We start from the raw sequence: 25,194 nt of genomic DNA, 5'->3' as shown, positions 1-25,194 counted from the left end.
CGGGGCCGCTATCCTCATACGGTTACCATAACTAAAATTAAACTAAAATGTTTTCTGCCAATACTGAGAATCGAACACGAAACACGGTAGGTGATTGCAGGGTGCCTCTCAGACCATTGCCCTAATCATGCGTTTCAGTATCATTCAAGGAAAATTTGTGCTACTTACTACAACGAAATTTAACATTCTATGTCTTCTAAACGTGTTACTATTAAAGAGCTTTTTTCTTGTCCATGCACCTTGACCACCGAAATATTCTTGTGCTGGTTCGCTTTTACATTGCTTGTAACTTTCGTCTTAGACCGGAGGCGTCCAAAAAATCATCAAATTCGCGCCGCCACGGTTGTCTTGATTACAAACTAATTTTCGTACTGTGCGTTTTCTCCTTCTAATAACTAGGGAATAAAAATACTTCAAGCACTGTTTTCTTTGGCCAAAAAGAGAGTTACTAGAGTGCTAGAGTGTTTGACTTATATTTTCGATTTATCTTTAAATTGATTGAAGCGCTGTTAATTTAGGGTGAAACAGCTCGATTTCGTGGCTGCGAGTCATGTTTTCAAGCGCAGCGATGCACTGAAAATCAATTCACATCTCTACTAGCTAGAAAGCAACGAATCGCAAAAAATTTACGCTTAATATCAAGCTAAAAGATTGCTATATGAGAATATTGAGTCATTCGTTCTGCGCTGTTTCACCGAAAATGGCTCAAGTTATCGTTCTTAGCAATCAGACCAACCAAACAATTTTAAATCAGATTTGCCTGGGTGCTGCTAACAAACATCTTACCTCCCAACCTCCAAGCAAGAAATCTCAAACTCGGGCAGCAATTAATAACGCCCTAACCTCGAGACTGGGAAAGGACTAATAAATTAGTGTTTCTTTCACAATGTGATTTATTGGACTCGGAACCATAAAATCATTACAGTACATCAAACTTTTCACAGGAAATGGCTTATATATCTACATTGAGACGTCCAAACCTCGAAAGTATCACGAGAAGGCCAGGATAATTAGTCCTAAGATGGAAGGCCCAAAGCGAATGACGTTCTTCTACTCCATGTATGGCGACACAATTGAGTCTCTATTTGTTTACACAAAAATTTACGGCAGTTACTCCAGAATCTGGAGTCGCCATGGAAATCTCAGGACAAGGACTTGGACTCAGGGATGCGTGCCCGTCAAGCAGAATGGGGACTTCCAGGTAGTGTTATGAGTCAGTGATAGGAGATTTTGACAGCAAACTAACTTGCAGAAAATATCTATTGGACAACCACTCTAAACACTGCCTAAAAGAGAAGAGAACGTCTGAAACCCACGCGAGAAACTGTACACTGGCTGCTCTAAACGGGATTCATACTTATTCTAGGCAAACAAATTCAAGAGCCAAAATTATTCACAAATGAGGTTCCTCTGTACTGTTTGCATGCGAAAAGCGCTGCCCCTGGCCGTCGATCTGACGGTCGATCAATCCATGTTGTCTCGGAGTGACCTTGGATATTCTTTATTCCATAGTGTTTCTATCGACTCGGATTTTTGTATGGATCAGTTTTTATGGCGATAGCACTGTGATGAACCAACAAGTCATCTGGGGAAAGAATATCCTTACGGCTTGATGCCTCGGAAACAAATTGATGTGGTTATTATTATTATTATTATTATTATTATTATTATTATTGTTCTTGTTATTGTTATTATTATTATTATTATTATTATTATTATTATTATTATTATTACTATTATTATTATCATTAGGAAGCTTTAGCAACGACGACGGCGACGGCAGCGAAATTGTCACTTTTAAAATGAAGTCGCGTTTTTTCAATCGTCGTGGCAATTTTTCCAACTCGCTGTAGGTGAAATTTGCTGGGGATGAATTCTAGGAGACCGCACCAAGTTTAGAAAAAGAAAGACAAATTCGTCGTAGTGTTTGAGTCCTTCATTAAACGTCCCATCATAGTTGTGCAGTGACGGCACAGAAATGTACCAAAAAGTGCAATGCACTTGCAGTGTTGTTTTGGGTATTACGGTATATATAAAGCTTATTGTTTATTGACGTTCTCGTTACCCCGTCGCCGTCATCTTTACTATAGCTCGCTATTAACTAGTACGACACTTGGGACAAATTGAACTACCAATCTCCACTTTAAAAACGTGTAAAACCTGTCTCTGCCTTGTGACTTCTATTTATGTTATTGATTTCACCTTTTACCGCTCTTTCTCGTCCTTCTCTTCTTTGTGATTAGGATGCATTCCTTAAAATTGTTCTGAAATTCTTTGCGCAATTTCGCTCTATGAACTGCAATTCTCTGAAAATAAATTTGTTCTTAAAATATTATGCTGATACTTACCTACTTCCTATCCTATTTTACAGGTTGTAATCGAGGGAGTGGCTGGTGTCTCATACACATCCAACATCGCTGTCGACGACGTCATTTTCAGCGACAATTTGACGTGTGGTTCCATTGAAAATGCCACGCAATCTCAAGTGTTTGAAGGTAATAGCTCTCAAAGATTACTGAGTTAGTTTTGCAGTCAGGGCAAACGTAGCAGACAGTCACGAACTGGAGATTATTATTATTATTATTATTATTATTATTATTATTATTATTATTATTATTATTTTGGCTAACCTCTTTTTAAGAAATCGATGAGAATTGAAAAAAATGTCGTTAAGATTCCAAAATAATGCGGCGTTAATTGCTTTAGATGTCCCCGAAAGTCTCATGTTTAACTTTTGGCTTTCTGAAAATTTAAAAAATTATTTTGTAGTTCGTAAAATGTATAAATATTGTTGTGAATCTAATGTAAGGGTGTGTTTCAGACGTTAATTTTAGAGTACAGTTGTTATTTCCTTTCGATAGTTTTGATGCATATTTTCCAGATTATTTGGCATTTTCCTGTTGTTCAAAGATTAGAGTTAACAGTTGTGCTGTGGACAGGTTTGCCTACTTCCTTTAACCTTGGCTTGGGCCTTCTTGAAGGTTGAAATCAAGGCAAAACACTTAAGGGTTTTATCAGCCTGGTTAGTTTCCCTTTCTGTCTTTTTTCTTAGAACAGTTGTGTTGTCCTTTCCTGTTAGTGTTAATTGGCAAAACCAATCCTTATCTGTGGTTGGGACTATCTGGCCTTGGTCAGTGAATTACAGTCTTTAACATGTTTACAGCACATTATAAAGTAAGGCGTGATTTGAGTGATACTTGTAGTAAAGATGTAGAATTGTCGTCGAGTTGTTGTAGTGAAGGACCAGTTTCTATAAGAATGAAGAGGAGCTACCCCAAAGATTCCTGGTGTCTCTCTGCTGAGTCAATCGAGTGTCTTACAATATAGAATTGGATAGTTGAATGTTTTGAGTCTTGCACTTCTACACCCCTCAAATTGAGTAGACGTGTTTGTGTCCAGTTCAGAACATTTTCCGCTGTTTTCGATAATATTTAGATAATATTTAAGCAGAACTGGCTCGCACCGTTGACCCATACCGAATCTTGAACTCGGTGAAGTCAACTAGGCAGCACCTGGTTGACTGTCTGATTGTTAATTATTAATCTATAGAAAGTTGATGTGATCATTTTAATTCCAGCGAACTGTACCTTCAGTCAGAGCTTTTGTGGATGGCGTAACCTTCTGGATTCTTGGGACCAATTCAATTGGTCCTTGAGGAAAAATGAAACCCCAAGTCTTGGAACTGGACCTGCGAAGTCAAATCATACTGGTAACCCAGAAAAAATAACATCTTCCGAAAAAATATCATTTAATTTGTTCCTATTTTTAGGCAGACAAAAATGCACATGTCAATATGAGCGGTGTAAAACTCGCGCTGTGATTGGTGGAGCGGAGTTTGTTGGCAAATTTGTAGGCAAATTTTCGCAAGAAAGGAAAACTTTCCGATGAAAAATTGGATAAAAACCGTTGAGAGTGACCTCAACCAGGTCAAAAAAACTAGAACTGTGTTGTGACGTGAAAAGGAAGGAAATATTTTCTCAAATTTGTCGCCAATAGAAATCGGTAATGGCGAGTAATCGATTACAAATCACAGTGAAGCGACTGACATGCTGTAATATTTTGGGGGCATGAAATTCCTACTGGAATAAAGGTTAGTTTTGAAGTTAAATTTTTTCGAATTATACTCTAATGTAGAGGATTACAACTGCGTGTGTGTATAAATGGTCTCGACTCGACTCAATCAACGTGATGCTCGCGCGCGAAATGTGGTCAAAAGTCTTGGTTATTGTATAAAACAAATAGATTCCATTTTGCCGTGGGTCTGTACTCTGATAACGCACAGAGGACGTCAAAACGTGGTAAGAACATCAGTCACGCTACTCGCCTGCGGCTCGTAGCGTACTTCTTTGTTCTCACCACGCTTTGACGTCATCTGTGCGTTACCCAGAGTACAGACGCACGGCAAAATGGAATCTATTTGTTAAATAGTTAACTGCAGATATATACTAAAGTTGGGCATTACATCTAGGATCATACTGGCTTTTAATGTTAAAACAGTTTCAAAGCATAAAGCTAATAGATACATCATCATGTAGAACGTTGAAAGAAAGACTTTTCCTGAGTCTTAAAGCCAGACCTATTCTGTATTCTTACTTGGACTCCATACAAGGAACTTCTAATTGTTTTGGAGATCGCCGTTTTAAAGAATTTATTACTTTCAGATAAGGCACTAGCGTTCCATGGACCTTAGTGTTATGTGGTAACGTGCACGCGGGCCAAGGACGAAAACGAGGAATTATTCAGGAAACGGTTAATTGTTTTAATTGGGCCGAGTGGAGCCCAGCTAGCGAGGGGCATCTTTTGGGCCATTTAGTATGGATGGTAAGGACGTAGGCCAATTCCCCGGGTCCAGCCAAATACCCCTTCCCCCCAACCCATCCCAGTTTGGAATAACGACCAAATTTTTGCTATAGACTAATGGCAATGGTCATGGTCATACCAATTCCATCTATGTATTCTCTTATTTTTAGAAGGTGAAAAATACATATACATCGAGTCTTCGCAACCGAGAAAAGAAAATGATACTGCAAAGCTACTGAGTCCACTCATGGAGGGTCCTAGGTGTTTTCGTTTCTATTATCACATGACTGGACATCATATAGAAAGTCTTGATGTGTCTCTTCTGTTGCTTGAAGCACCGATAAATGAAGCGATCATGCTATGGAGAATGAAAGGGCAGCAGGAGGACAAATGGAGAAAAGCTAGTATTGATATTGGTTACAGTGGCGGTGCATTTCAGGTGGGCAGAGTTCTAAATATTCGTATTTTGAGAATGGGTGAGGGTTGGTGTATAACAACTTGCAGTGGCGGATCCTAGTGAGGCCACTCTACCATTTCGCATATCGATGGTAGACTTATCCAGAAATTCTGAATTCGATTCAAAGTTGGGTCTTAAACGTAGGGCCCACTCATTAGGCATGATAAAGACTAAGGGTGAGCTTCGGGAGAGTCAATCATCTAGTCAAGACTTGACAAAATTAAAAGTTCTTGTTCTGTGCGGGAATTGAGATCAAACTGCCACGCGGGACAGCAAAGAGGCCTCCACTTTCCTTCAAAACTATTACCATGTTGGGCATGGTTACTGTTTCAAGGAACCTAGGAACCACGAAGAAATGACGACGGCGACACCTGGGGGAAGTTGGATAAAACATAATTATCTGCTAACATTGCACATCGTTGCACATTGTGTTACTTAGGCGACTGTAAGGCCAGAGGGTCCTTACCAAAGAAAAGAACTGGTTTTTGCCAAACACCAGCAGGGAGTAACAACAAAACTGTTCTTAGAAAACAGATAACAGAGCAACCAATTAGGAAGATAAAGTGATCGAGTGTTTGTCATGACTTCAACGATCGAGGAGGCCCCAGTCAAGGGTAAAGGAAGTAGGCAAACACGTCGACAGCACAACTGTTAACTGTAAACTTAGAGCAACAGGAAAATGCCAAATGATCTGGAAAATATCTGTCAAAACTACCGAAAGGAAAAGACAACTGTATTCTAAAATTACAGTCGAAAATACACCCTAACATAAGCTTCACAACAATTGAAATACACTGGGCTGAGCGTGTAAGGTTACCGATAAATTGTTACTGGTCCCTGACTTTGTTGATTAATTATCGTTGTAGATCATATTGACAGCAACTGTTGGCAAAGGCTATGTAGGGGATATAGCTGTAGATGATGTAACATTTACTGATGGGATTTGTGAGGAAGAATATGGAACTGGACTGATTCCGCAAGGTTTGTATTTCCCTCCGATTTCAATCAATACTTTTATTCATTTATGTTTGTCTCAACGAGTCCTTTGTTTCAAGTAATTCTTTTGTTCTTTTCCAAGAAAATTGTGACTTTGACCTCCACTTGTGTTTCTGGAGGAACAAGTATACTTCCGGTTTCAAATGGACGCGACAACGAAACATGACACCAAGCCAGAACACGGGACCGGACCGTGATCATACATCAGGTGCTGAAACAATTTGTTGTTGTGGTTGGGTATGATACTTGTCGCATTTTGTGATATCGTGGTAGGTATTCATAGCGGCGCATCTTCAAACATATCCAATCAATCAATCAATCAATCAATCAATCAATCAATTAAGGTAGCGAGAGGTAATCGACGTGGGCAGTGAAAGAGAAAAAGAGAAATACAAAATCGTTCCCTTGTTTAGTTATTTTGTTTTACCCATGACCTTCGGTCATAGGTAACGGGCTGGTCGTGAGAGTCAATAAATATACACCCCAAAGGCTGTGTGTGTATTTACGATCATTTTGAGAAATATTTCAAATGTATAATACAATATCATTATATCTAAAAGTACTATTTAGCTCTGAAAGTTAAAACAGCTACACAAGCAGTAATCCTCATATATACCTGTCGCGTTTTGTGATACTTTTCATCTGTCGAATTTTATTATACCTGGGCCCGGTTGCTCGAAAGCCGATTAACGTTAATCCCCCGATTAAAAGTTAACCGAGATTCTCATTTCGCTCGTTAAAAATTTCTTAGAAAGCTAATTTTAAGCTAATGGCAAAGAAAAGGCCAAGTCAAAACTGAAGGACAAAAACCTCGACGAAAACTTTTTCATGACTAGTCATGCAAATCGAATCAAAGTTCACGTTAGCCCAGGATTAGCTTAATCGAGCTCTGAACAACTGAGCCCTGTATAATATATAAAGTCCGATTGATTCGTCGGTAGACTTTCGGTTAGTCTTGAAACCTGTCAATTTTCGCGGCGTTGGGAGCAGTGCTTCTAGCATGCATGAAAGATAAGCTTAAAATTTTGGTGAGTACAGCATTTTGTATGATGATTGTATACAATTTGACTTATTCAAGTTACCAGTAACAATTTGACTTATTCAAGTTACCAGTAAATGGCGGCGAAGTCACAAATTCACTGTTGGAGATAAACAATAAGAATGTACATTTGGAGACCCCCTTGTGTCTCCGTCGACAATCTACGATTAGTTTACAAACAATCCCCTTCGGGGGATCATTAGCACTTTTGATGGATTATTGAGCCCTTTGGTGGGATTACTAAGCTCTTTCGAGGGATTATTCAGCTTTTGTCCTTGCAACTCTTTCAAGGAGTTATCCAGCCCGTTCGGCGGATTATGTATGCTGGTTATCATGAGCATGTGATTAGTCGTCCTGCAAATACAGTGAAACCTCTCCTTACGGACACCTCTTTAATGCGGACACCTCTCTATTACGGACAGTTCACTTGGTCCTTGAGAGACCGAAATCCATATAAAGCCTACCTCTCTAAAACGGACACCTCTATAATGCGGATACTTATCCCTGTCCCCTTGGTGTCCGTAATAAAGGGGTTCAACCGTATTTGAAGCTTAAGTGAAAGGCACTGTATTGTAGTGTTTATTCAAAAGCATCTTTATTAACTTTTGAAATCATCGATCTGTTGCTAACACGTAACGTATGGGACGTAGTTCCCGGGGTTATGGTCTGGTCTTTGCGTGCATATTCTCATGGTTGGGTAGGTAAATTCTCGGAGATATTAGCTGCATAAGCTACTCTAAAAATCTGAGGGTAAATAAAGATATGAACACTACCAAATGTCAAAGTTGTCAGTTCCAACAATAAGAAGATGATAGTAGAATTAAGTATTCTACACTGTCTTTATTTCATATTTGCCTCATTGACTGGATATAACAATTCTCTCATTCTGACTGCATGTTTACCCGGGCAAAAGCATAGCTACTCATACCCTTCTTGAAATCAACTTCAATGCCGTAGATTCCTGTGCTCATCGAGCACCTATTTTTGTTGTTGTTGTTGTTGTTGTTGTTGTTGTTGTTATTGTTGTTGTTGAGGAAATGTATTGCATTGTTACAATGACGCCGCATTTTGAAATGCTTGTCCCTGGGTATGAAAAAGCGCGTGCTCTGATTGGCTCCTTAGTATTTAACTAGGATGTAGACACCCCTGGATTAAACGCCTGTTCCCCATGTAGACGGGTATATGGAGTTCTCCCACCTGGCAGGGGGTTAACTGATCGATTGACTTATCAAACAAAGTCTGTATCCAATGGAAGATTCCAAATTTTTATACTACTATTTTTTTACCTCTCTGTAGGACTTGGAGCATACATTTATATCAAAACTTCTAGTCCACGAAAGCCCAAAGACACTGCCCGACTGTTGAGTCCATGGATGCGCGGACCAAAATGCATGACGTTCTACTACCACATGTATGGCGCTACCATGAGTTGTGTTGTTATATACATAAGGAGTCAAGGCTCAAACGGGTTGAAACCGGTTTGGCTTAAGTCTGAGAATCGTGGAAACCGGTGGTTACAGGGACAAGTAAACATAAATGAGACTGGCATCTATCAAGTAAGTTGGATAGTTTTTTTTTAATATTATTATTGATAAATATTGTCATGTTTTTGGCCTATTTAGGGACACAAGTTCTAAGAGAATTTCCTTGTATTTAACTAAATTCTGTTAAGCTTTTGTTAAGCGAATCTCTATTAAACAGATATACTGTGGGACATTTGAATAGCTTCTTTTTCCCGCCATTCCCATAGTCTGTTTTCAAAAACTGTTAATGCCCGATGGGTACTGCTGAAAATAATTGATCAGGCTAACGGAAATTATTTCAAATACTTTGTATTTCTAACTGTTTAACTTGTATATGTATAACTAGTATATGTCTAACCAAGCACAATTAATTCAACCATGGTTCTCCATTTTCGTTTCGAAAATTCAAAAGGAAACTGCCACGATCGACGCATAAGTGAGCCTAAATCTAAACTTAAGAAAATAAGGCGATTGATCATAGGGTCTACCGTGGAGACTATATTCTGGTAGTGACCACTGTATAGTTACAGAAGTCATCAAGATGAAACATTGACAAACAAGATCAGGGAACAAGCAACGGCAAGTGCTTGAGTAAAGAAGAATTTTGTCCTGGAGTTGAGAAATCGCTTTTTTTCTGATGAGCCTCAGCCCGTAGTCATCAAGAAAGGGACGACATCAGAGGTGCCTATGCACACTGCCAGGAAGGTTCTCGGCTTTCGCAAGACGAACGATAAAGGGTGGATTACACCTGCTATTTGAACTAATTGAAAATTGACGAAGGCTGAAAGCTGAAAGGGAAGTTACTGAACACTACACTAAGTCAACCAGGTTAATGGACCAGTTTTAAGCTGTATACAAAGGCAAATGCGGAGCCGTTCGAAAGAGCAAAAGGGCCTTTGTAGAGGAAAAAAGTAAAGAGGCTGAAAGGGCCGCCCTAAAAGGGCATATGTAAACAGTGTTCACCATCTCAAAACAGCTGTGTGGTTCATACTCAAGCCGTTCTGTTCCAGTGAAGGATAAGAATGGAAATGCTTTACTAACAGAGAGGCAGCAGGTAGCAAGATGGGCGCAGTACTTTCAAGAGGAACTGAACCGACCTAAGACAGAGCCTCACCTCATCCTCAACCAGTAGATATCGAACACCTCATTGACACCAATCCACCAGCTAAAGAATAGGTTCCCAGTGTCATCAAATTCTTGAAAAACGGGAAAACCCCCGGGAACAAATAACATTTATGCAGATGCTCAAAGCTGACGGGAACTCAACTACCGGGTGATAAGAGACTCCTTCAGAGGTTTGTGGAAGAGAAGACCATCCATGATGTCCGGTGCAAAGGCCTCGTTGTTAAGTCACCAGAGCCAAGGAAGAACAACCTACAAAAATATGACAATTGGAGAGGGATTACACTACTTTCAATCCCAATCAAGGTCTTCTGCAAGGTGTTTTTGAGACGATTGGTAAAAAGCTGAGATTTGAACAGGCGGGTTTCTGTAGTGGAATAGGCTGCGTGTCGACTAGATATCCACCCTATGCAACATTGTTGAGAAATTGAACACCCCCTTACACACGGACTTCATTGACTTCAAGAAGGCATTTGACAGAAAAAATACACTGCATGCCAGAGGCATTTGGAGTCAAGCGTGGTGTGAGGAAAAGGAGTATTCTTTCCTCGATTCTGTTTCTTACCATCATCGACTGCATCATGAGAAATGCCACCCTTAACCTACCTAGAGGCATAAAATGGACTCTGATTTCCCGTTCCGAAGACCTTGACTATGCTAATGACCTGGCTGTGCTTTCAAGTGAACATGCCCGTTTACAAGAGAAAACAGTCAGGCTTTACACTTATGTAAAGCAAAAGGTCTGTGTATCGACCAGATGAAGTCCATAGTGATGTACGTCAACTCGTCAGCTCCTACACCTCTCTCATTGGTTGGTGCATACGCGCAACAAACAATCGCAACTTGCTAAACAAGATTCTTAGGCAACAAGTTTTTACTTAGCCTTTTTAAAATCTACAGTTAGCTGACAAACGATTAGAACCATTTCTTCACGTTGTCTTATGTGTCAGTTATTTGATGTAAAGATCCGAACAAGCTCTCTGGAAGTATTGACCCTGATCAGGGGGTCGCGCTGTTATTTTAATTCTTTTGTTTAATTTGTCACACAGTTCTTATTCATCTTACCCTTTTTCTATGCACCATCTTGTTTTCGTTTGTAGTTAGTGCTAACTGCTGTAATTTCGTACATATTTATAATTCAGTGTTGTTATTATTGCATTTGGTGTAACTTGTAAATTTCACCCGCAACTGAGAATGATCGTTGAACGAAAGAAGGATGACGTTTCTCTTTAAAATTAAATGTGTCGTATTTTTTCAAAGTTTACTCCTATCCAAATATATATTTTTCTTTTCAAGGTAATTATCGATGGCATTAGAGGTAGCGATTATTTTGGGGAAGCTGCGTTGGACGACGTTTCATTCCAAAAAGGGCCTTGCCATCAACCAGGTATCGAGATGACAATATGTATGTCAATATAAATGCCCATGAAGTTAGAGTTAATTTTCCAACAATAGACCGCTTCACTTCCGGCCATGATCCCTTCCGGAATTTGTATTGTTTGCACCAATTGTTATTACTCTGTCAAATACACGTGCACATTAACGGGGCTAGGTCACGCGGTGAACCTGCGCATTAGGTGTAGGGGAAATCCGTCAAAATTCTATTGTTCTTCACAGTAACTGACATGAAGCGGGGCGCTCGACCAGTCGGCGCGTTTCCGTACAAAATCTAGATGGGATGAATAATTTGGTGCTCGTGATGATTACAGCAGAAACCGATCACTTTTTAGTTTGTTTTGAAAAAGATCACCCAATTTTACCGCTTTTATACCTAAACAGAAAATCGTGATAACCATTTAAGGTTTTTTCAGTGACGTTAACAAAGTCAAAACAAAGAACGTGCCACTTCACATAATGAAATTTCACAAACATTTTACCAGGCACAATTTATTGATAAAACACAACAAAGAACTTACCACAAGATATTCGCAGCGGTAGAATATCACGAGAAATAGAAGAGCTATTTAAAACCCAATGAAGAAAATCACTTCAGAAAATCTTTACATGAAATATGAAAGCCGCTGGTTGACACGGAGAATAGACTGGAACGTTCAACGCCGAACCCTTCAAATCGCTAAAATCGCCGTCTTCCACCTCAAGAACGACAACACACAACATTTAAGATAAAAATACGTTTATTTTGATGTTAAATGAGAATATTAATCACAATCTAGTACGATAATACGAGGATTTTCGACTTTCCCATACATTTCCTCTATAAATTCAAAATACAAACGGTCACACAGTTTGCATGGGTGCCCTGTGGTCGAACATATCAAGAATTGAAACCATGATTCTCCCATCGGTAAAATAAGTCAACAATAGTCAAAACCAGGAGATGTGGTGTGGCAAATATTAAGCCTTTTGGTCCACAGAGTCCGGGCAGATATATGGATTGTCCCCGATTTCACAGCGTTTGCGTACTACTTGAGAAACAGCGGCCGCGGGCGACGGGTGACGGGCGACATTTTTTTTTTTAAGATTGTTAGTTTACACTGCGCATGTGCGTGATGTGACATAACTACTTTAAATTTCCGTAACCACATATGCCATCCTACGTTTTCGGTGCATATCAAAGGCATTTAAACTAAACTTGATCTGAGTTACATCCAGGCAAATGATACCCAATGCGGTTTTTGTTGTTGTTTTAGTTTTGCTTATTATTTTTAAATTAATAAAACTCCTTGGAAGTACTCAACTTGGAGCCCGCCTGAAATAACCCTAACTAATGCAAACGTCAACTTTGATCTTTCATTTGCAGGAAAGGCAACTTACTACGTGTCCTCTAAGAAGGGCCAAGTATTCCAAATAACTTCACAGCCTTCCGACCACAGTCAGTTCGCCGAAGAATTCCGATTTACTCTCGAACAACCTCACGGAAAGCCGAATGAGATACCGCACTTTATCTACTCTCGAGTGTTCGACGGACAGACATTTATTACGACAGTGTTGGATCTTAATCGCCATACAAACTTCCCGATCGGTATTGTCACTCTAAGCAGTGAGAAGAATCCGAAACGCGAAACCAGGAAGATTTATGTGATTGGCAGGCATCGCTATGGGGCCATGCTTAGCCTGGATGACCATTCGCATATAAATTGCTGCAGGAGATCTGACATTTTCTCTTTTTATGCTTTTAATGTAAGCGAGTCAGGTAAGATGACATAATCAACCGTGTATATTACAAAGAAATGCGGACACCGAAAAAATACAATCCAGGGTCCGTACTATATAGTTCAGATATATAGTTTGTATTGGTATTGTTGGTTGGTTTTGTTTGAAACTTCTAAAAGTGGCTTACGTTGGGTTGAAAATGCGTTTCCCTGCCATTTTAAGTCATTATTTGTTTCTTTCACTCGTGTGTATGCATTGAAAAGGTCGGATAGAATAATTAAATAATTAAATGCAAGAACAAGTTTCGCCATACGAATTGTTTGCAAACTGGCTCTAAATTTTTCAATAAAACTATTTGCTTGTCCTACCCTTGCTCCTTGTTAACTGAGCAATAGTCGAGCAATGGCAAATCACGGTGTCATATAAAGGAACACAGGTGGACTTAGGCATGACCGTGTGCGCACGCCTTAACATATCTAGCCTAGACTAATCTTCTTACCAGTATACTGTATACGTCATTCCATGATAATGTCGCGCCATTAGTATTCACAACGGTAGGTAAACCCTACCCTCTCCAAACTGGCGTTAGCAATCTCAATTTCGAAGTTGTCGATTGTACGAGGTCTCTGCTACTTACATGCTAGCATCATTTTGGTTTTGCTAATATTGAGCTTAAGGAAAGTAGAACGGCCGTTTGAATGCCGTTGGATTGGTTTTATTGGCTAAGTTTGGCTTGTTTGATTTCATTTGTTTACGTTTCGTTAGAGATTAGGGTATGTAAGTAGAACATTGTCAGACGCCCACTACAATGACAATGTCTTCTGTTGAACGCAGTGGTTTAATGACTTGGCGAAGAAGGGCAATACATTTTGTCAAGGATTGTTAATCACCCTTATCGAATTTATTTTGCAGGAAATCGTTCTAACGCTGGCTGTGCACCTGGTTGGTACAAAGCCAACCAAGCGTGTTTCCTATTCCTTTTCCAGCAAATATCATACTTTGCAAAGTGGAGTGACGCGCGGTCGTTATGTCACAGGTTGGGCGCAGACCTTGCTGTGGTGAAAAATGCCAAGACATTGCGCGATCTAGCCAATAAGAGAAGGCAAATAAAGTCTGATGATTACGATTTTTTTCTTGGATTGAGCAGCCAGCCAAACTGGGTATGGTCAGATGGGACAGACGTTTCGACAACATTTAACCTGTGGGGTCCAGGAGAACCAAGTGGGGGTGGGAAGTGCGGTTCATTCAATAATGGTATAAGTTGGAATTCTACCTGGAAGGGGTATGGATGGCGTTGGAGTAATAAAAAATGTAGCGATCGCCAGGGATACATTTGTGAGAAGCCGTTAGGTGGGTTGTATTTGCTGGCAATTTTATTACATGCAGGAAATGAAACTCGTTTAATTCTCGTCAAACTGATTGGTATCAGTCATTCAATGTTTCTCTATCAGTACTGGCCATGCAAACAGATTTAGCGTGAACTCAAAACAAACTAAGAGACCAGCGAATGAGTCCATTGGCAATCTTTAAGCCAAGTGTCTTCCAAGAATACACTCATTGAAAGTATGTAACGTTTAAGAAAAAACAACTAGTTCAGGAATCTAGAATTTAAGCCAGTTTATCAGCAAGCTCCTGAATATCCCGGATTCGTTCTCTGTTTATTTACAAACAAGAATCAGAATAACATATTGAGAATAGTTTTACATATTATTCTATTGGATATCGATTGTTCCTATTGATAAATGTGTTGTCTATGTCTTTAGCTGTACCCCATCCCTTGGCTCTCTTTACCTTCAGTGGTGCCAATGGAACCATTGACAGGAGTCCAACTGGACTAACGCGGGCTGTCGCAAGCGACATCGAGTTTTCACCAGGTCCGTTTGGAAATCTAAATGGCGCATTCTTCTTCAGAGGTAACAAGAACAGCTATGTAGAAATAAAAAACACTGGGGAAATCGACGCCAGATTTTCGATCAGTATTTTTGCATGGGTGTTTCTTGACAACTCTAGTGGCATGGTGTACAAGTACGAACACTCTAATTTTCACGGTTGCTTGATGGAAGTATTTCCTACAAACTTGACTGTGAGAGTGCAGTATATGAACAGGAACTGTTCTAAAAGCTATGTCCTCTATAGAAAGAACGTGCTGAAGGCAAACGCCTGGAATTTTGTTGGGGCCACTTACGACCACCAAACAGGTTTGGCGACCGTTTTTGTCAATAACAACACAGTTGTGAGGATGAATATTACAAGTATGGAGTTAGCGACTCATTATAATCTAAGAGTTGGAGCCACAAGGATCCAGAAGCCGTATTTCCGTGGGCGAATGTCGTGCTTGCAAGTTTATGATCAGGCGTTATCGGAGGCTCAAACTTTGAAGATCAAAACAAGATGTAACCAGACCAGTGAGTATAAAGAAAAGTTGCCTTTTTTCCTGAAATGCACGTGATAAAATGCAAATGCATTAGTTTTGTCTTTAGGCGAAACTTGCACATTAATTTTAATTTATTTAAAATGTCATGTTTTGTTAAGCATTGTTTTAACCAGGTTCTTGACTTGCTGTGTTCGTTTTGGAGCTAGGACCTACCTGAAAGCCACGCTTTAACGTTACGTGTGCTTCTTCTAATATAGATTTCGTGTAGGTTTTTCATTCATTCATTCCTTTACTTCAATTCACTTCAATTTTGAGAGTCGGAAGTTAACCATATCTCAGAAGTTTGTGTATAGTTTCTGTACCTCAGCATTGTTTAGGAGGTGTGGGAGAAAGAACTCAGCTTGGGGAGCGTAAACTTTCGGCTATTTTCATATTCAACACAAAAAAATGTTACAAAAAATCAAGTTTTCCTAAAACAATTGACCAGGACTCTAGTTATAGCTATTTCATTTTTTAAACATTTTTCTACTTGTTGTTCACAGAACCTATTGCATGCAGTCCCAACTTCTCTCCTTTGCTTGGTGGTTGTTACTCAGTTAAAACCAATCAACCACTGACATGGTATGGTGCTCTGATGCATTGCAAAAGCGAAGGAGGTACCCTGGCCAGGATATCTCGTGAAGACCTCAGGTTTGCTTTCTCTAACATGCTCGATCAAATGAGACCGAAACCAAACAACTTGTTCTTTGGACTCCATACCGTGGACTACTCACTGTGGGTCTGGATAGACGGCACCCCATTGAACGGTTCTCTGTGGATGTCGGGATATCCTACTAGTTACCATGGAGTCCAAAGCTGTGCTGTTATGTCAGCAGGCTCAGCGCTGATAAAGAACGTTGACTGTCGGCAAAGAAATTACATCTTATGCCAGGAACAGTATGGTAAGCAGTCGTTCTGGTGTGATCGTCGTGGTGAGAGTAGTCGTAAAGAGAACTGATGTTAGAGTGAAAAAGTTTTTAATGTAACATACCTCTTAGCGTCATTTGTCACCCCACTTTCACTGGTGTTCCACTTTCGCACCCTCATCACTCTCGGGATCAACCTTGATTTTGGTTAACTGTAGTTGGTCGATCTACACGTTTGCGTGCGTATCTCAGTATGTATAGTAGGTTGAGCAGCACGAGTATTAAACGTTTCGTCGGCAGAACAAGTACGTCATAAACGGAGTGCTAGACTGAAAGGAATGGCTTTTGTGTATGTAGGGGATGGCAAGATGAATAGAGTAAATTTTGGTGTTTTTCCGTAGGTTTGGTGAAGAGGGCAGTACAGGTAGGAGAGGGGGGTTGTTTCCTGCCAGTATCGATTTAAATATGCAAGTGAGCGGCACTAAACCAAGACAAATATATTTTCCCCGTTTCTCCATTGTATGACCTTTAATATGTTATAAGGGTTAGTGCACTCTGCTCGAAAACTGGGTGCTTCTCTGGTTCAATGTGGGTAATGCCGCCTTAAAAGTTTATTGTTAATTAGGAATCACATCGAAAGCTGGTATTAGGCAGTCTAATGGCCGTATCAAAACGCCTTAAAACCTGAAAACGGCGTTTCGTCAACACTAACAAATTTTTCAAATTTTATTGATCACGGTAGGAGATTAATATAAGCGTTTCTGCGTTTTTCTTCTTATATCAGTTAATCCATTGATGCCCAGGAGTATAACGCGAAGTTCAAGCGTTCTCTTGTCTCATCACCCCTCTCTGGCCATGGATAGATCATACACAACCTGCTTTCGTTCGCAGAAGGTGAGAAATAGATTAAAGTGACGTTGTGCTGTCTGTTAATAGGCCTTATCACGGTTTTCGACGCCATTTTGACGAGTAGGCAAACAGGCTTTAAATAACTGTGTTTGTATGGAAATCCGATGTCAAATAAGTTTCATAAAACATCGCTTCTGAAAAATTCATGAATTGAAAACTTTTGGCATTAGAAAAAGGATTTTAAGAAAAAAATTGGAGGGATGTAGCTGTGCCAGAAAGCGTCCAGTCGTGTTTTGAACTTTCCATACATTTCCCTTTATTTTTTTTCCCGCGTACTATTTTTAGTAGCAGTTCACAGCTGCTTCGCTTTACAGACAAATGTATGGAAAGTTCAAAACTCGACTGGACGATTTCTGGCACAGCTACATCCCTCCAATTTTTTTTCCTAAAATCCTTTTCCTTGTGCTAAAAGTTTCCAATTCATGAATTTTTCAGAAGCGATGTTTTATGAAAGTAATTTGACATATGATTTCCATACAAACACTGTTATTTCAAGCCTCTTTGCCTACTTGTCAAAATGGCGTCGAAAACCGTGATAAGGCCTATTAACAACAACGTCGTTATCTAAAGACTCTGGCGTTTTAGTGTTGGGTTTTGCCTTAGCTAGATTTCCTTTAATTAGTTTCAATAATGCCTTAGCTAGATTTCCTTTAATTAGTTTCAATAATGCCTTAGCTAGATTTCCTTTAGTTTTTTTTAAATTTATACTTCACTTTTAGGAGTCCAACCCTTGGTGGCATGTAACCCTTGAAAAACCACTTTACATTGTATCCGCGGAAATCACCGATAAAGTTGATTGCTGCCCACGTGACCCTGGAACTATCACCGTCTCTGTGTCAGCTAGTCAAATCGATTCCACTTCAACATGTTCAGGTTCCAACGAATATGGGGAACATCTTGAATATAAAGTGCGGTGTTCTCCACCGGTGCGAGGGCGTTACCTGACAGTAACGCTGATTGGTAACAACGTCACGCTCGTTCTTTGCGAAGTTGCCATTCGTTTAATTGGTAAGAGGTATTCTAATACTAACAACATAATACAACTATAACAGGTTTCAGCAATATGATTGCTTCCCTACTCTCGGTATCTGACTCATTCGGAAAAGCCGGTACATTTTCTCTCTTACTTTGTCCTTGTTACCTTTCTTGCAATTGGCACTCACTGCAAGCGGCATATATTTAAGATATACATATCTTATAGTCAGAACAGACGAATGTGCATGAAGTCTCTTTACTCTTGGTTTAATGCCAATTATGTTCATGTGTATAAAAGTTCATTTTTACATGATGAATTATGGTTGTATACCATGCATTTAAGCAGACGTGCAATCATTTGCCCATGGGGCGTTCGAAAACTCACTTAGGTGTGTTAAAATATGTGATTTACACGGTATGACTTTGTCGCATGTGACAAGCTTGCGGCCGGTTTACAACACGAATTGTTTCGTGTAAACCAAACCTACAACTCGCTTACGACTGTCGTGTACGTCACAAAAAATGTCGTAGGATTTTAAACATGTTTTAAAATCCTACGACAATCGTAAGTATAGGCAATGTTGAATGATGAGAGTTGTGTGCCATTTTTTGCATGACGCGAGTAGGATTTAAAACAAAAAAGTTAACAACTAAGAAATGCTAAAATGATATGAAAGTGTAAATGCGATGAGGATTTAGTTGTTTTGACAAAAAGTTAAAAATTCGAATTTCGAAAAAAAGGTGTCAAAATCGTGTCGCCATGGAAACATCAAGTCAATTGAAGAACTAAATCATTCGCAGAAATTCTTTAGGGGAAATTACTAAGTGTGGTGTTCTTTGCTTAAATATCAAAAACGTTATGAATGTTTAAAATTATCGCAGGCAGGCTGAATAAGGCTAAGAGAAAGTTGTCATAAGGTTTTTTTAAGCTTTCACAAGCAAGGAAAAACAAATTAAATTGGCTTTTTCTCATTTATGAGTTACAAGCAATAATCTAATCTAGGTTTTTTCTCTTTATTCATTTATGATGTTCATTTCTTTCAGAGTTCCCCAGAGATGCGCACGGAGTATTACGTGAGGCGTGGTATAATGTAAATTACGACGCCATGAAAGCGCCAACAATGCGTCAAAATCCCGCGTTTGATCCGCCAGCTCAAAGCCAGATCATCCTCCGAGATTTTGATGCGCCAATCAATGTGGGACAGAAGTACGCTCAACGATTGACAAGTTACTTACAGGTAGAAAGTGCTTTTACACGTTCAAATGTACTTAAATTGCTCACAAGAACTGTGATTTTCTTTAATTTTGCCTCGGTTTTGTCGTTATTGCCTTGGAACTTCCCTATGAATCCAGAGGAGTAAAATATAATACAAAAGGATCTGATAGTGTTAAGTTCAGCTACCACTTAAGACAGTCTTGCTGGTTCCAAACCACTGTACATATCATATTTGCTTGTTTTACTCATTTTCCTGGCATAATGTTGTAGAGTGCCATAACTGGGGAACCCCTCCCAAAAAAACAGCCAGTCACTCTGCATGTTATATTTGCTACAACACAATTGGGCTAATTTGTATTCCTCTCTACAACGTAACAGGTTCCAGAAGGCGGTAATTACACATTCTACTTGTCTTGTGATGCCCTTTGTGAGCTCTGGAAATATGATGTTGTAGAGGAAGGCATCGGAGACGAGAAATGGAAAGAAGAGGAGAGTGTATTTAAACAACCAATCATCAGCCTTAAAAGAGTGGCTGGAGGTTATCAGTGGAACAGGTGAGAAGAAGATTAAAATTAAGGATTGGATGAGACGATAGCATCGAGACTAGGTAACTAAGTTTAGTTTAACATACGCATCTTTGATGAGACGTATCTACCTTTTTTCTATTATTTCTGTAATTAGGTTTAATTTTTAATATTTGTAAATAATTACGTAATTCAGCCTTTAGGCTGCGAGGTGATTCTAAATAAAACTATCTAATCTAATACTACCCAAGCAAGTTAAAGTCTTCATTCACAAGTTCTTCCTGAAAAATTAGAATCTTACAGATTTTATTGGAAGCCTTAAGCAGCGACAACGACGAAGTCAACGAGAACGTCAACAAAAAATAGTTTTAATTAGGAAAACACTTTGTCTGCACGTGCATTATAGACTAAATGGTATATTTCTTTGTCGTGCACTGTAAAACAGCAACATGACCACATTCCAAGTTAATTTATGGAGAACGTGAATGTATGATGATTATTATTTTCCTTTGAGATCTCTTTCCGAAGTTTAAATCCCGCCTCAACGACGTTGAATACTGGATAATTCGGCCACATTACACAATCTAAATGAGACTAAATTATGGCACACTTATTCAGAAAACGCGAAAGTAATTTTTAAGTTCCGTTTTCGTTGGCGTCGTTGTCGTCGTCTCTGCTTATAAAGGTCTCTACTCTGGCAACGACAGCCTGGTAAAAGAAAGATTAAATCCTGGTTCAAGTCTGGTTTAAAAAACCGGGGTATGCCGATTCTTCAACCAGTCTCACCAGGCTTGAACCTGTGTGAAAAAACTCTGTTTAACCCTGGTCTTGCAAATAACCAGGGTATAACCAAGCTTTAAGACTTCTTGGTCAACAAGGGTAACTCTGGTAACCCTGGTAAGTTCGGTAACCCAGGTTTCCTAAATAATCAGAGTTACCAGGTGTTTAAGCAGACTCTTAACTGTGTCGTGTGCACGTTAAGACAAATATCTTATGAAGTCCTATTGTTCACTAGTGTCTTTGTTCAATTACGCTCCTCCCAGTTTTTGTTACGGAGGTAGCTGTTAACGAAAGCAAATTAATCGTTTAGTGAGAAAGTAATACTTGTCGATGATAACTAGTCACAGAAAACTGTCCTTTCCGTCTTCGAATGAACTAGCAAGACTGTCAATAAACTGACTTGAATTAAAGATTGTGCTCGTTTAATGTTTCGGTTCAAACTTGCCATTAGTACAATCGCTGGTTAAGAACCGAAGATGGTCGATGTTGTTGTTGGAATAGTTTTATTTTAAGAGGAGCATTTCTACCGAGTCTAGAAACACAACCATGTAACATTGCAAATTATTAAAAACTGGATCATTGTATAATGCAATTTCAGGGTTTTGATTGGCTTAGCGGCCATGGTATATGAGCCATTATACCATGCCCGAGAAGTAGCGACCATAAATTGTTTTCTGGTTGCTCTTGAAAAGGAAATCAGCAAGGCCTACCAATATTATTTGATCGTTTTTAATAAAACAATTATTCCACTCACGCTTGTTGGATATGAGATGATTATAGCCAACTCCGCGCTACGTGCCTCGTTGTCTATCTATCGTCTCATATCCAACTCGCGCTCTTTATACATATATATACATATTTTCTTCTTGTTAGTGGCTCTTGTATAGTATGCTGTATTGTTATTAGTTGACTTTGTTCTTCATGTATATTGTTGTGTTGCAAATAAAAAATAAATAAATAAATAAATCATGAAATAAATAAATAAAATTTAAAAAAATTAATAAAAAAAATTAAAAAAATCCATCGTCTCATATTCAACGCGCGCTCGTGGAATAATTGTTAATTATTGCACTGTTAAGAGTTTTTTTATTTCCTTTTTCGCAAATCACAAATACGATATTTGAAGAAACTTGCAACCTTAATCAACCGACACCCTGCTTTTTTGCTATATATAACAAAACTTGGCGGGAAAATTAAGGCTGATCCGGTGCAAGTTTCTCTGTGTCACGGTTACCAAATCTGAGCCCCAGTTTTATTCATAATACGTTTTGAACTGTTTTAATGCTTCCAAAGATACAAAGAACAAATTTCGCAACCAATTTTTCTGGAGAAGTGTCGTCTTTATCGCATGGAGGCTTTCATGAGGAACGAGGCAAGGATGGACCATATTTCCCTGGGCATGCATAGACCGACTGGCGAATATGAACATCCTATTCCGGGAACGAGACTGTTTTGGACTCAGCCAGGTAAAGTTAATTTGAGCTGAGAGAGACGATGCATACTCCTTGTTAGTCGATTTTTATGATCGCAGTCCGCTTTCGGACGCCCGTAGGTTTCAGTTAATCTTGTGGGAAATTCGAAGTTGCTGTGATTTCAATTTGGTGCGCAAGACTAAAGAAAGACACTTGATGGTGTATTAATTATGACAGACTTAAGAAAATAGTCACTACTTCTTTCTTCTTTCCCAGAGGAGAGGCTGCCTTGATATCGATTCTCGTGCGGGGAAACTCCATTACAAGTAATTTTGAGTCGTTTCGTCTGCAGAAGTAGATTGTGGATATGCTCTTTTACGAATGTGATCTTCTTTCTCATCGACGCGTTAATGAAGAGAAAATAATGGGACAATTATTTTTTTTACTCCCATAAAGTGTATTTATGACTTCTAATACCCCTTTTAAACTTTTTCCAACGCTATTTTTGTTTCCTTTGTATACTTCTCTTAACCTTCTATTGATCTCACGCCACTTGAAAAAAAAAACAAACAAACACACACCACAGCTCACAGTTAATAGAATAATGTGTATATACAATGTTAGAAATAAGTCTGGAAAAAGGTATCTTTTTCAAAGGTCAGTCTGGATCAAGGACGTAAAATTAGAACTGGCGTGGTTTTCATGGCACTACAGTACACCCTAATCAACTACACAGCATTTTAGGAGAGTAGACTCCCTCCGCAACCCCCTCCCCCACTCATCATTCCCGTTCCAGATCCAACTCCTGGTCATGTATTGTCAATCAGGCAATATTTCTGATAGAGCTTGTGATATGTTATAATGAATAATGACTTGTCTACAGGAGCACGAAGATTAGAAGTGACACTTCAGAAGACGTCGCTATCTGCCTTTGTTGGTTCGCCTCTACTCATATCAGGTGTGTTCTGCAAGTCGTATGTTGCATTTAACGAGAGAGAGAGAGGGATCGGCCATAGCTATATCCAGTAGATCACATCGCATCTTTCTGAAATTCTAGTTTGAGATTTACTTGCACTGTAAACGTGTACCTTTTATCTAGGCCATCTATCCGTGCAAAATTTGCGGAGGCAGGTACCAATTTGAACCCAACTGATGGTTTCAAATCTTTATTCACAAGGCGTTAACACCTTACTTGATAATAGGGTAAATGTATGCTTGCATAACTGAGTTATTTCTTATGGCTCTAAACTGCACCACTACAGTTTCAGTTTTTGTACCCGGGTACTATGGTGAACAAAGACGCTTCACAATAAACGTCCCAATTGTAAGAGACTTAAAAAATTATTAAACAATTACTCTTCTTTCCTATTTTAACAGGTTTTTACCAGTTTTGTTGTGACGGCGTCTACTGCCCGAATTGCTCAATGGAACTGAATATCTCAACTCTTCAACAGAACGTTTCAGTGAATTCCGCGCTCAACTTATCTTGCTTGAATACATCATTTACGGCCAAGTTTGAAACCGACGTGCAACCTGGGAATTTTGCAGTAAAGGTAAGATGAATAAAAGGTTTTAGGTAGACCTTGTCAACACTGTCACAAAACGTTTACTGATGCTATGATGAACGAGTTTATCAAACCAAAAAAATATGACTCATCATAAGCTTTTTCAAGCAGGGTGTCTCATTTGTAATACTGAGGACAATACAATATATAAGTTGATCACCTATGACTGGACCACAGACGCTTTTCGGAAACGCCACAATGTAAACAATTCCAGTTCGTACAAACCTAAAGTCGGTTTTTCTCGTAGATTCCCGAATTCCACAGAAAATGGGACAAACTCGAGCGAAAGTTGACGAGCTGATGGGGCATGTAGCGAAAGGTTGAATGTTGAAATGGTTCAAAAGATTGAAAAATCCGATACAACTAATGGAAGCGTTCGGTTTTCGAACTTAACCGAAACCAATCCATGATCAAAATGCTCCAAAACGCCAACTCACAAGTACCGCTCTATGTTTCCCTAGCTGAAAAAAAAAACGCGTTTTTTTTTTCTGATTTGTAGTTTTGAAGTAGTCCAATGGCCTAAGAAAGAGTGACTAGACAACTGAGATGAAAATTGCTAAAATGCAGATTTCTTTCTTTTTCCTTTCAATTTACTTCTACTTCAGACCAGTTATTCCTTTGTTGACAACTTGAAGCAACCAGTGGATGAGAGAACGTTAGGGAACCTTTATCTTCAAGGTATTTTTTATTTCTCTTCTTCCCCAAGTTCACCGTTTTGGGTGGAATGTGGAGGGAGGAGTGGGGGGGAGGCTTGAGGTGGCGGACCATTCTGATTCTGAAACTTAGACTACATGCTGTGGGTAAAAACCTATCGGAGTTAAAGGATTTCGGTAGAGTGATCAGTGGTTTGCAGCCGCTTTAAAATCAGGTAAAAAAAAATCGGGTGATACTCAATTTATTCTTACCAAAGTATGGGAAAATGGGAAAATCATGCTTGCCTTGTTTGTTACCTTGTTTTCTTCCATGTAAATGACAATGCGTCCTTCGCTTGAGTATAAAACTATTTCAATTAAAGGTGCGGATTTTAAAGCGTCGAGCTTACCCAACAAGGCGGTATGGTTCGCTGTAAATTCGGCTTTAATTTCGAGGTTGTTAGTATCATATTATGGGACGAAAAACCATAAACATTTGCCTCAGTGATTTCTTTTCTGTAGGAGTCAGCTATAGCCGAGCTTCTTAAATTTTTTCATAAATCACCTATGTCACCTTTCGGCCACATGAGAGGTTTTCCGACAACGTTATTGATTAGCTGTATGATACGCACCTCCCTTGCTACTGGTTGAGTTGCGCGCCCTCACTTCTAGTAAAGTTTTCAAGTGTCCCTTGTTGTCCTGGAAACTCAATGAAAAATCGAGTTTGTGAGGTGAACGTCACTTGCAATATCTCTCAAAGTGAACTTCGCATTACGGGAATATAATTAAAGCTAGCAAAAAATAACTTGAGTTTTGATGCCATAATTATTTTCTTTTCAGCGGTGGTAATA

The 25,194-nt window shown here is 39.3% G+C and overlaps 1 protein-coding gene across 1 annotated transcript in view; it reads left to right on the top strand.

Moving 5' to 3' along the window:
• Nucleotides 1–25,194, top strand: part of LOC146456227 (MAM and LDL-receptor class A domain-containing protein 1-like) — a 92,388-nt gene that overhangs the window by 21,890 nt on the left and 45,304 nt on the right. The window contains exons 4-24 of the mRNA XM_085093319.1: nucleotides 945–1,201; nucleotides 2,372–2,495; nucleotides 3,578–3,709; nucleotides 4,971–5,239; nucleotides 6,124–6,238; nucleotides 6,336–6,461; nucleotides 8,589–8,848; nucleotides 11,234–11,324; nucleotides 12,699–13,091; nucleotides 13,964–14,401; nucleotides 14,815–15,456; nucleotides 15,968–16,366; nucleotides 17,115–17,224; nucleotides 17,959–18,247; nucleotides 19,259–19,452; nucleotides 19,809–19,984; nucleotides 22,028–22,200; nucleotides 23,030–23,104; nucleotides 23,524–23,699; nucleotides 24,317–24,389; nucleotides 25,184–25,194. The exon at nucleotides 25,184–25,194 is cut by the window's right edge and continues 100 nt beyond it. Of these exons, the coding sequence (XP_084949445.1) occupies nucleotides 945–1,201; nucleotides 2,372–2,495; nucleotides 3,578–3,709; nucleotides 4,971–5,239; nucleotides 6,124–6,238; nucleotides 6,336–6,461; nucleotides 8,589–8,848; nucleotides 11,234–11,324; nucleotides 12,699–13,091; nucleotides 13,964–14,401; nucleotides 14,815–15,456; nucleotides 15,968–16,366; nucleotides 17,115–17,224; nucleotides 17,959–18,247; nucleotides 19,259–19,452; nucleotides 19,809–19,984; nucleotides 22,028–22,200; nucleotides 23,030–23,104; nucleotides 23,524–23,699; nucleotides 24,317–24,389; nucleotides 25,184–25,194 (4,523 nt within the window). The remainder of the gene's footprint in view (nucleotides 1–944; nucleotides 1,202–2,371; nucleotides 2,496–3,577; nucleotides 3,710–4,970; nucleotides 5,240–6,123; nucleotides 6,239–6,335; nucleotides 6,462–8,588; nucleotides 8,849–11,233; nucleotides 11,325–12,698; nucleotides 13,092–13,963; nucleotides 14,402–14,814; nucleotides 15,457–15,967; nucleotides 16,367–17,114; nucleotides 17,225–17,958; nucleotides 18,248–19,258; nucleotides 19,453–19,808; nucleotides 19,985–22,027; nucleotides 22,201–23,029; nucleotides 23,105–23,523; nucleotides 23,700–24,316; nucleotides 24,390–25,183) is intronic.

The sequence above is a fragment of the Pavona decussata genome, unplaced genomic scaffold, assembly GCF_977016875.1.
Source record: "Pavona decussata unplaced genomic scaffold, jaPavDecu1.1 SCAFFOLD_260, whole genome shotgun sequence".
Taxonomy (NCBI): domain Eukaryota; kingdom Metazoa; phylum Cnidaria; class Anthozoa; order Scleractinia; family Agariciidae; genus Pavona; species Pavona decussata.
The sequence above is the reverse complement of the archived record's forward strand: the minus strand, read 5'-3'. Positions and strand labels throughout refer to the sequence as shown.